The following is a 12,500-nucleotide window of genomic DNA, read 5'->3' as shown; positions in this document are numbered from 1 at the left end:
ATCATGAACAATAAGTTCCACAAATTCGGCTCACCTGTTGTTGGAGAATGAGTGCACAGGGAGCAGGTTGGAGAAGGTGGTGATGATGGAGAAAAGACCAATATTAATGGGGTCATCCTGGCATTTTGAGAGTTTTGGGCAAATGAGAGTGAGGCCAGGTGAGTATTATATGAGCAACCGGATCTGCTGATGGACAGCTAATCCAGTTGTATGTTAATGTGTCAAGTCTGTGTGCCTTGATATGAGGGCGCAGAGATATAGCCCGTAACAGGGAACATCAGGATGGAAGACAGTGAAGAGTTTTCTGGGAACAAGGTCATCAAAGTTGAGGTTGAACAAAACGACAGCTGCAGAGTTATTATGGTCATTAAAGTTCCAAAGCTTAAGCAATTGGGAGTTGCAAGTTTTAACTGCTGACGCTATTAAGGCAAGTGAATGCCTAACTACACTTGTCAAGATGCCACCATCCATACCTACAGGCCTTGGCACATGTACTTGGCATTGACACTGGGGGTCAGTCCATGATGCCAGACCCTCAAAGAAGCCACATGTAGATGAGCTGTACCATCTGCTACAAAGACCAGGGGAAATGCACCCAAGGATATTGGGAGAAATGAGGTTGGAAATTGCGGATGCACTGGCCATAATTTTCCAGTCCTCCTTAGACTCCGGGATGGTTCCAAAGGACTGGAAACTGCAAATGTTATATTCTTGGTGGTGGGGAAGCTTCTAAGTGATGATTCAGGACAAAATTAATAATCACTTGGCAATTTCAGGTTAATTAAGGCAAGTCAGCACAGATTTGTTAAGGGCAAATTAACTTGTTGGAGTTTTTTGATAAGGTAACAGAGAGGGTTGGTGAGGATAATGGTACATTCCAGAAGTCATTTGATAATGTGCTGCACAACAAACACGAACAAAGTTATAGTTCATGGAATAAAAGGGACAGCAGCAACAAGGATACAGAATTGGTTGAACGACAGGAAGCAGAAAGCAGTGGTTAATGGAGATTTTTTGAGCTGGAGGAAGGTTTATAGTGGAGTTCCCAAGGGGTCAGTGTTGGGCCCTGCAGTTCCTGATATATATTAATGACCTAGGCCTTAGTGTAGAGGACACAATTTCAACATTTGGGGATGATATGAAACTTGGAAGCATTGTGAACTGTGAGGAGGTTAGTTTAGAACTTCAAAAGGACATAGGTCGGCAGAATAGGAGGACAAGTGGCAGATGAAATTCAATGCAGGAGAGTGTGAAGTGATTCATTTTGGTAGGAAGAATGTGGAGAGCCAAAATAAAAGAATAGGTACAATTCGAAATGGGCTGCAGGAGCAGAGGAAGCTGAGTGTGTATGTGAATAAATCAGTGAAGGTGGCAGAACAAGTTGAGAGATTGACTGATAAAGCATATAGCATCTTAGGCTTTATTAATAGCTGCATAGAATATAAAAGCAAGGAAGTTATGTTAAACTTGAATAAAACACTGGTTTGGCCTCAACTGGAGTATTGTGTCCAGTTCTGGGTGCCACACTTTAGGAAAGTTATGAAGGTATTCAAGGGAGTGCAATAACATTCATGAGAATGGCTCCAGTATTGAGGAACTTGAATTATGCAGATGGATTGGAGAAGTTGGGACTGTTTTCCTTGAAAAAGGGAAGGTTGAGAGGAGATTTGATAGAGGTATTCAAAATCATGAGGGGTCTGAGCTCAGTAAACAGGGAAAAAATGTTCCTACTGGTGGAAGGGTCAAGAACCAGAGGGCACAGATTTAAGAAAAAGAAGCAATGGAGACATGAGGAGAAGCATTTTCACACAGCGAGTGGTTACGCTCTGGGATGCACTGCCTGAGAGTGTGGTGGAAGCAGGTTCAATCGAGGCATTCAAAAGGCTTGTTATCTGAAAAAGAAAAACGTGGAGGGCTTGGGGAGAAGGTACGAGGTAAATGGTTCCTAGAGAGAGCTGGAGCAGGCAAGATGGACCAAATGGCCTCCTTCTGTGCTGGAACAATTCTGTGAAACCTGCAGCTATTGTATAGCATTGGCTGGTCCAGCTACTGAAGCTTGGCACCGCATCCTTGTAGCTATAGGCAATGCTGACCTCTGTTAGTGCTGTGGAGTGGCAGAGATTAACAATTACCATTTCCACTTCAACCACCAGTAAACAATGGGGATGTTCAGCTTCTCTGTCACTTACTGCAAGGCTCTCTTAATGTTTTCCTGCCGCATCTTGCTCCCTCACCCTTCGCCATTCTATGAATTGGCAAAGGTGGCTGATGGGCTGAGATGCTTTCTAAGCCTTTCGAAAAACATCCATGATTTCTGTCTATTCATGCAGTCCCCACTAATTGTCCATTTCCCTCTAAGTTTTGTGTGTATGCTCAAATCTTGTACATGTACATCCAAATTTGTACATGTACCAACTGTAGAAAACTGGGTGCAAAATGTCAGTGTAAAACCAGATGGGCTTATATATTTCCCTTGGCAGAAATCAGGCTATCTTTCTTATGATAGGGATGTTTTACTTCATCTGAACTCAGCTGTAGTAGTCTAACCTCACTTCAACCTGCTTCCATCATTCATGCACCACAATACTTACACCAGCAAGGTTTCATACAGCTTCTTCCCAAACTTCTCCTTCACTATGTTTACTGAGTCCCTGGAGGCAAATAAAACATAGGGGAGAGTTTGTCATTTAAATACGTCAGTCTTCAAGCAGTACATAATGTGAAGCAGGTCTACAGTAAATGTTGTGTTATCCAGCTCTGTACCAGCCAGAATTCTTTATTAACCACAATTTCTGATACCACCCCAATCCTTGTTAGTTCCGATTTTTAAAGAAAGTCAGCCAGGAGCTCATCAAACTGCCGCAGGGTCAGAAGCAACAGTTCCAGTTCAGAGCAACTGTCAGTGAAACTGATTGCTCTGGTTTTAAAAGGAAGAAGCTGGTCTGAAGGTCAGAAATGAAGTCAAAATGGCAAATTTCCAAACCCCAATCTCAGAAATCCGTTTCGGGAAATCTCTCATGCCTGGGCACACTGCGATAATATAACATACATTTTGTAATTTACTAATGAGAGTGCATTTGTTCACATCACATTATACTGTCAAATCCACTCAGAGTATGTGGGTCTCATGGTCAGAGCTGATTATTCAGACCGGTGAGAGTTTCTGTTCAGCTTAAGTCTTCAGTTGTGGTAGAGATCTGTTTGGTTCTGGTTTGAGTGTGATGTCCAGCTGCTTCCCCTCTCCCCTCAACCCCTCAAAGATAGGGCAGCAACTTGTTTTTGTGTCTGGGGTAATGTAGCTCCTTGTTAACCGGCATTTTTGATTAGCCAGCACCGCCCATTCCCAGGGCAGACCGGATAACGAATGTGGATTGTAAAGAATGCACCCCCGATATGGGCTTCTCCAGTAACATGGAAGAATAAATTTTCATCTTTACAGCGTAGCACTATTTAGCAGGAATGCAATGCAGGCTCTAAACAGACCTACAAATAAACTTTACCGCAGGGAAGGATATGCTCGGCATTGTGAAAATTACCACATCTTTCTGTGGTTACGCCGTTGATTCTTCCAGGTCATTGCATGGCACATCTGTTAATCAGCCAATCGCAATGTATAGATGCACGAAACACGTTCCAGGTGCTTTGTTTGCAAAGTAACAAAGTCCAGACAAGACCTCGAGCCGCCAGGTGGCGCCTCCCTGTGGCCATCAAGGCTCCTCACACAAAACTCATGTCCTTTAAACAGAAGCTCAAAGAGTTGGGGGTACTTTAACTAACTAAAGGAAAGTCAGGATAAACGGGTTATTTCCAGGCTGGCAAACTGTAACTATAACTTGGGATCAGCCTTGATTTAAAATCTGCATTAATGACTTGGAGAAAGGGACTGGCTGTATTGTAGCCCAACCTGTCGAGGAAACAGGGGTAAGTAGGAAAGCAAGTTGTGAGGAGGACATGAAGGGCAGAAACTAGTGGTGACAGGGGTCTCACCACCACCTCCCCCCCCCCCAACCGCGTCACCTCTTGTCAGGAAGGCATCATGTCCCAATCAGGCACTGACAGGCCTGCAGCAAACCTTCCCTCAGGGTCCAGGAACGGGGCAGGACCCCAGCCCACCACAAGCTGATTGTCGCCCAATCAGAGGCTGGCAGCTCCACTGAACAGCAGCGCCACCAGGGAGGCAGTGGCTGCTGCAGGTATGATACTTACCCGAGGCTGAGATTCACCACTGGATCCCAGCCCAGGGGTCAGTGATGAGAAGGGGAGTAGGGGGTTGGGTGTTGTGGGGGCATCAGCAGCAAGGGTAGGGGGATGGCTCTCAGCTGGCACAGCCCTCCCACACCCCGTTGCCAGGTCCTTCAATCAAGTACTGAGTGCCTTAGTAGGAGGGCACCCCCACTCCCAGCAGCCAGCGCTGGTTTGCTTGCTGTGCTCCCTACAGAGCAAGCCCACCCAGCAGCAGCAGGATGTCCAATAATTGGCCACTTAAGGGTCTCAATTGGCAGTGGAGCAGCAAGACCCCCCAGCAGACCTTCCCACCACAGACATAACCGGGATGGAGGCAGGGGTATAGTGGGAAATTCACATGTGCCAGTGCTCTAAGAAAATGTGTTGGCCATGTCATTCCTAATATCTACTATTACCTTGTTTTCCTGTGTATTAATCATTTGAGTTCCCAAACATCAGTAAAACTATGCTTTTTAAGTGAAAAATATTAGTGCTGGTAGGCGTTTTCAATACCATGCGGTATTTTGAATCATTAGTCTTTAACACAGCTAGATTTCATTACTGAACAGTTTAATTATTTCATTCAAGTTTATTAAAAACATGGATTACAGAAAACTTTACTTATGGGAAACGGAACAAAACTGGGGGAAAAGAGTTAAGATACAGATCAGCCATAATTTAACTGAATGGCAGAGCAAGCTCATGGGGCTGAATGGCCTTCTCTTGTTCCTATGTTCCTGGGGCTTGGCACATGTGTGCAAGCATTCATGCAGCAAGCTCTTTCCCCAGTCAATTCAAACTAGTCCAGATCTCAAAGAACAATTTGTTAACTAATGGTGCGCATCGTACCTCTGATTCTCTACAGTATTCGAGGTCGAATGTCATCAGATCCAGCAAAGTGATCAATCTTCAAGCTAAGGCCATTTATGTATTTACATTTAAGGAGTCAATATCTTAAGCATTTGTACTGACCACTGCATCATTTTCAATAGAGAAAATGAATACAAAATATATATTTAGCATTTCAGCCATATCCTACTCCTCAATTCTAACCACCGTGTTAAATTTGTCAAAGGACCGATGTGCTCTTCTGGCCTTGAAACAGGGTTTATCAAGTTTTACCGTGGCAATGCATCTGATCAGTTTTTTTTCCAATGCACCTTTGGCATTCAATTGTGGCTTTAGTTAACGCCAGTGGTATCAGATATCTATATGCAATCTGTATCTGATACCTGTACAATCTTGTTTTATATATTGTGAAATATTTATTTTTGAGGTGATTTTCATTAAGACATTTATATTTCAGCTTAACATTTACTCTCCTATTTATACAAAGGACATAACATTTTCTGACTATACACTTAAATAACTTTGTTTTCCTTCCCTATTACTTATTTCCATCAGCCAGAACATCCCAACCTCCATTTCTGAAACTTTCATTTATATCTGAAAATTGAGCCCATTCTTACAGCAGGTACCAAGTTATCTGTAACAGTCATTTTCACAGCCAAATAAAATCAGGTGATACGATGTCTATTGATATGAATTGTGAGGTTGTTAGGACATGAAACCAGAAACAGTGTCAAGAATAGAATCCATCCTTATATCTGAACTAAAAAAGAGTATGGGGAATAGGATGAGGTGGACAGTTCTTCCTGAGTGCTCTGCATTTACAATGATGGGCCGAATGGCTTCCTTCTGTGCTGTGAAATTCTCCTGTTGCCACGTGGAAATCGGATATCATCCCAGGAGTACCTGCTGCTGATTAAATCCATCACTTTCCAGCAAGTAAGGAAGGAATTCTTGCCTCACCCACAACTATCTTCTCCCTGCCACCTAAAATTCTTCCCTCTCTCTCCTCCCACACTCACGCACGCACACGCTGTCATCCTCTCCCCCTGCCCCACCACCCATCAAGACCTCCGCAGCCTCTCACTCCCAGGCTTCACAGCTGACAACCAATGATCCACATTATATTCCATTGTCATATTCTTGCCCATTCTCTAATCTTGTCCAAATCCCATTCAAGCCTCTTTGTGTCCTCCTCAAAGCACCTAGTTTTGTGTCATCTGCAAACTTGGAAATATTACATTTTTCTGCGACCCCAGAACTGATCCTTGTGCTAGTATATTACCCCCTACCCCATATGGTCAATTTGTTTACTAACCTCCTGTGTGGGACCTTATCAAAAGCCTTCTGAAAATCTAAATACACCACATCTACTGGTTCCCCCTTGTTTATTCTGCTGGTAACATCCTCAAAAAACTCCAACAGGTTTGTCAAACATGATTTCCTTTTCGGAAATTCATGTTGACTCTTCCCAATCACATCATTATTTTCTAAATGTCCAGTTATCACACACTTTATAATAGATTCTGGCATTTTCCCTACTACTGATGTCAGGCTAACAGCTCTGTAGTTCCCTGTTTTCTCCCTCCCTCCTTCTTAAATAGAGGGGTTACATTTGCAACTTTCCAGTCCGCAGGAACCATTTCAGAATCTACAGAATTTTAGAAGATGGTCACCAATGCATCCACAATCTCTCTAGTCACCTCTTCCAACACTCTGGGATGTAGATTATCAGGTCCAGGGGATTTATCAACTTTCAGTCTCATTAATTTCTCCAGTACTATTTTTTTATTAACACTAATTTCAGTTCCTTATTTTCGCTAGTCCCTTGGTTTTCTAGTATTTCTGGGAAGTTTTTTGTATCTTCCTCCACGAAGACAGACCAAGTATGTGTTTAGTTTCTCTGCCATTTCCTTTTTCCCCATTATAAATTCTCCTGCCTGTAATGGGCCCACATTTGTCTTTGCTAACTCTTTCCTTTTTACACACCTATTAGAAGCTTTTACAATCCATTTTTGTTTCTAGCTCGTTTACCTCCATATTCTATTTTCCCTTTATCGGTTTCTTGATCCTCCTTTGTTCTAAAATTCTCCGAATCCTCAGCCTTACGATTTTTTTTTGTCAATTTTCTTTGATCTAATCCAACCTTTAACTTCCTTTGTTAGCCACAGTTGATTCACTTTACCTGTTGGGTTTTTGTGCCTTAAAGGAATGTATATTTGTTTTAAGCCATGTATTAATTCTTTAAATACAAGCTGTTGCCTGTCTGCAATCGTAACCTTTAAAGGTATTTTCACAATCCACCATAGCTAACTTGCCCTTCAAACCTTCATAGTTTCCTTTGTCTGAAGGGACTTGCTTCAAGTTATAACAAAGGCATCAGAGTTTAGAGGTTTACAGAGGGTAGACGATGGGAGTGCATTGGAACAGTCAAATCTGGAAGTAACAAAGGCATGAATGAGGGTTTCAGCAGCAGATGAGCTGAGAGAGGCTCTGAAGAAGAGTTAAATGGACTCAAAACATTAACTCTGCTTTTCTTTCTCTCCACAGATGCTGTTAGACCTACTGTGTTTTTCCAGCATTTTCTGTGTTTATTTCAGGTGGAGTCAGGCAATGTGACAGAGGGAGAAAGAGGCTGTTAGCACAAACATGAGGTCGGAAGCTCATCTCAAAGAGAAATGTGACACCAAGGTTACCAACAGATTGGCTTAATCTCAGACTGTTACCAGGGAGAAGGATAGAGTCGGTAACTAGGGAACAGAGTTTGAAGCAGAGACTGAAAACAATGGCTTCAGTCTTCCCAATATTTAATTGGGGGAAATTTCTGTTCATCCAGCACCAGATGTCAGATAAATTGCCTAATGGTTTAGTAACAGTGGAGGAGTCGAGAGAGGTGGTGAGGTGGAGCTGGGTGTCATCAGCACACATCTGGAAACTAATGCTGTACTTTTGGATGATGTCACTGAGGGACAGCATGCAGATGAGAAATATGAGGGGCCATGGATAAGGTAACAGTGTGGGAGCAGGAAGAGAAGCCACTGAAAGTGATTCTTTGCCTACGATTAGATAGATAAGAATGAACCAGCTAGATGGCAGTGGAGAGCTGTTGGAGGGGGATGGTGTGGTCAACCATGTCAAAGGCTGCAGACAGGCTGAGATAGAGAAGGAAGGAAAGTTTACCCTGTCCCAGTCACATAGGACAAAATTGTGACTTGGAAGAGAGCTGTTTCAGTATAGCAGGGGTGGGAACCTGACTGGAGGGATTCAGAGTTCCAGGAAAAAAGGGAATAGATTTGGAAGACAACAATACATTCAAGCACTTTAGAGAGGAAAGGGAGGTTGGAGATGGGGTGGTAGTTTCAAGAAGGTAGGATCAAGGGTTGGTGTTTTTGAGGAGAGGGGTGATGATGGCAGATTTAAGGGGGAGAGAGCAAGAGAAAATAGGAAATACACAATATTGGATTATGGAGCTGACCCCTATCAATTTTATTTTAAACATCATAGTATCTACCTTCAGCTTCCTTCAGTGACTTCCTTCAGCTCAAAACACCCTGATGGCACCAACACTGTGGCAGTAAAGACACATCAGCTGGAGGAGATCTGACTGAAACAGTCATTCAATTGCTTCCTCGCACACACAGCTCTGACTTCACATGGCTGCAATTGTCCATTTCCATGCTGTATCTACATTCCACTCCAGTTCTTACCAACGTGGCTACTCACCATAGCTGTTTACGAATTGCTTGCCCTTTCAATGTCTCCACATTGAAGTTGTTGGTTCGGGCAGGCATGATGAAGAATGCAACCACTGTCACGCGACTTTGATGAGTCTGCAACAAAAGAAGATATTTTTAAAGTGAGTCATTCTCATAAAACCAACAAGAAACTAAGATATTTCATTGCTGGCAATTAGAACAGATTTCATATACAATTCAGCAAACTCACATTTACTAGGATACCAGCTACATCTAGAATAAAATATTATTGAAAAAAGAAACATTTTTTGTCAAAGCTTTTCATCTTGCACTCATCAGGACAATTTGCAAGAATACCAAATGTAAAGGGAGCAACAATTTATACTGTATGAGAACAGAGTGCTGATTGGTTGGCAAGTGGACTCTGATGTCTTTGGGATGTATGGCCTACATACCAAGCATCACACTGGCACTGAAATTCATATACCACATTATTCATTTGTGTGATAGGCAGATTGGTAGAGGCATTGCCATGGGGAATGCACTGGTTGATGGTGACTGATAGTTAACTGCCAAGAATTTTTGAAATTTAAACCAGGCAACTTGACTCTGATTAGTCAAGGCATTGCCCTGAGGAATAAACCAGTGAGTGGCTGTCACTTATTTTGTTTAGCTGAAACAGGCGCAATATGTGTACATGTTCTTTCTATGCACAAAGAACAGGGCCCTGTGTATTAATATATGTAGCTTCCAGTACACGCAAATGTGCCACACTATGATCCCAACTGACAATCTTAAATTGGCAACACAAAAACAGAATTACCTGGAAAAACTCAGCAGGTCTGGCAGCATCGGCGGAGAAGAAATCAGTCAACGTTTCGAGCCTTCATGGCCCTTCGGCAGAACAGTTCTGCCGAAGGGCCATGAAGGCTCAAAACGTTGACTGATTTCTTCTCCGCCGATGCTGCCAGACCTGCTGAGTTTTTCCAGGTAATTCTGTTTTTGTTTTGGATTTCCAGCATCCGCAGTAGCTTTTAGCTTTTTGTTTTTAATCTTAAATTGGCTGTCAGTGTAATTCAGAGCACACTGAGGATTATTTTGCAAATGTTTTCCAATCGCGGAATCACACTAATGCTGGACATTGTGTTTTGAGTTTTATAAGCATGGGCTGATTGGGTATGGTCTGTACCCTGCCCATTAAGAACAGTGGCTGGGACATGCTGTTTGATATGATTTGCCAGTCTTTGAAATGGAGCAGTCAAATGAACTCCCTTTCCTTGATGTACTAGTTGAGAATCTGCCAGGGGGTTCCCTGCCATGGTCGATTGCAAACCGACCTTCAATATACGCATTGGGACCACCACCTGGAAGTTCCCCTCCAAGCCACTCACCATCCTGCCTTATATTGGATATTTTGGAATATATCGGCCGTTCCTTCACTGTCGCTGGGTCAAAATCCTGGATCTCCCTCCCTAACAGCACTGTGGGTGTACCTACACCACATGGACTGCAGCGGCTCAAGAAGGCAGCTCACCACCACTTTCTCAAGGGCAATTAGGGATGGGCAATAAATTCTTGCCTAACCAACAATGCCCACATCCCGAAATGAATTTTTAAAAAATTCTTAAAGTTCCACGCGCTGTAAGATTGGTCTTATTGACAACTTATCAATAGGGCCCGAGCCATTTGCTCACCATGCAAGTTTGATGCTGAAATAGGGGCATCAAAGGCATCCTGCAGGATAATGGCCACCCTGATCAGATCATTGCAGCCATGAAAAGTGCCCAGTCTACCTCAGATTACCCAGGAAGGGCAAGGTATCTCAAACATTTGAACAACAGGTGACGCTATCTGTTTCACGCTGCTGCTGTGAGGTACCAACACGAGTGGTATTCGCCGCTAACAGGATTCTGCCATCAAGCCAAAAAGACGTTCTTCCTGTCACACAAATGATCAATGTGGGATATGAATTTCAGTGCCAGTGTGATGCCAGGTACGTAGGCCGTACATCCCAAAGACATCAGAGTCCACTTGCCAACCAATCAGCACTCTCTTCTCTTACAGTATAAATTGTTGTTCCCTTTACGTTCGGTATGCTTACAAATTGTCCTGATGAGTGTAAGACAAAAAGCTTTGACAAAAAAATGTTCCTTTTTTCAGCAACACTCAAGAAACATCGGTATTTGGATTTATGAGGAATGGAGCTTAGAGGCTATACAACTCAGGGGTCTCGTGTTCTGTTAACAAATTCTACAAACATCTTTATCCGAAGGTTAATCTGGTAAGTAGCATGGAGGCTAGTTCAATGGAGTACATCTTCAACAGAGTACTGAACTCAGGAATTTGGTGAGTGAGGGAATTTGGCTTGGTGAAGGAAGGGGTGCTGTTCAGGTCTTTTGCAGAGCAAGAAGTAAAGCAAAGGGAGGAAGCAAGAGGCAGCAGGACCGAAGAGCTGATGTCCTGAGGTATTAATTAGATAAGCAAGTAGTTGATTGGTTGGTGAGTTTTAAGGTTTCTTTAATGTCTAAACTGGGGCAGTAGCTTAAACTAGTATCAGGGAGATGTAAGTACTGTATTAAATTTATAGTTATATTACTTAATGTAACTGCAAATTATTGTTGAGTGATATTTCTAAATTGGAAACCTGAAATAAACAAAATGAAATCAAGATGATAGGCCAGGTGATGTGTTGCAAAGTAATATGTTGGCGCTGGTGGATATCAGCGTGATCCAAATCAATCACATCTGCAATAAGTGTCTGCCACTCAAGGAACTTTGGCTCAGAGTTGAGCAGGTCCCTCATTCTCGCTAGTCCCTTGGTTCTCTAGTATTTCTGGGAGGCTTTTTGTATTTTCTTCCGTGAAGACAGACACAAAGTATTTGTTTAATTTCTCTGCCGTTTCCTTATTCCCCATTATAAATTCTCCTGTCTCTGCCTGTAATGGACCCACATTTGCTTTTGTTAGTCTTTTCCTGCTTACATAGCTTTAGAAGTTTTTACAGTCACTTTTTATGTTTCTTGCTGGCTTACTCTCATATTCTATTTTCTCTTTCTTTATCAGTTTCTTGGTCCTTTGCTGAATTATTTTAAAAATTCCCAATCCTCAGGCTTACTACTTTTTTTGGCAACTTTATCTGAAATAGCCCATTCCCTAGTTGGTTCCTCAACAAAAAACAGAAAACGTTGGAAAAACTCAGCAGGTCTGGCAGCGTCTATGGAGAGAGAAACAGAGTTAATGTTTCAGGTCCTTATGACCCTTCTTCCTCTCTCCACAGATGCTGTCAGACCTGCTGTGTTTTTCCAGCATTTTCTGCTTTTGTTTCAGATTTCCAGCATCCACAGCGTTTTGCTTTTATCTTTGGTTCCTCAACAAACTGTTCTATCAAACCATCTTGTATACATTCCAGGAATTCGTCCTCCACAACGTTAATACTAATTTGTTTTACCCAGACTATTCATAGATTGACGTCTCCCATGATTACCATATTACCATTGTTACATACAACCTCCACTTGCTGTGTTTCATGTGGGTCCCAGCAACATAAGTAGGACTAAGAAAGGTTCTGCTGAGGGAGTATGAGGACCTAGAGCAACTAAATTAAAAAGCAGAACCACAAAGGTATTAATCTCTGGATTACTTCTTGAGCCACGAGCAAATTGACATAGGGTAAATAAGACCAGACAGTTGAATGCGTGGCTCAAAGATTGATGTGGGAGAAATAAGTTTCAAT

General features: G+C 42.6%; 1 protein-coding gene across 2 annotated transcripts in view; it reads right to left on the bottom strand.

The window, feature by feature from the left end:
- LOC144669475 (glycogen [starch] synthase, muscle-like) overlaps positions 1–12,500 on the bottom strand; it is a 158,712-nt gene that overhangs the window by 115,060 nt on the left and 31,152 nt on the right. For both annotated transcript variants that reach the window (XM_078531948.1, XM_078531949.1), the window contains exons 8-9: positions 8,797–8,903; positions 2,592–2,651 (exon numbers count right to left, since the gene is read on the bottom strand). In XM_078531948.1, the coding sequence (XP_078388074.1) occupies positions 2,592–2,651; positions 8,797–8,903 (167 nt within the window). The remainder of the gene's footprint in view (positions 1–2,591; positions 2,652–8,796; positions 8,904–12,500) is intronic.

This window comes from Cetorhinus maximus, chromosome 29 (assembly GCF_964194155.1).
Source record: "Cetorhinus maximus chromosome 29, sCetMax3.hap1.1, whole genome shotgun sequence".
NCBI lineage: Eukaryota > Metazoa > Chordata > Chondrichthyes > Lamniformes > Cetorhinidae > Cetorhinus > Cetorhinus maximus.
This window is presented reverse-complemented; position numbering and strand designations above follow the sequence as displayed.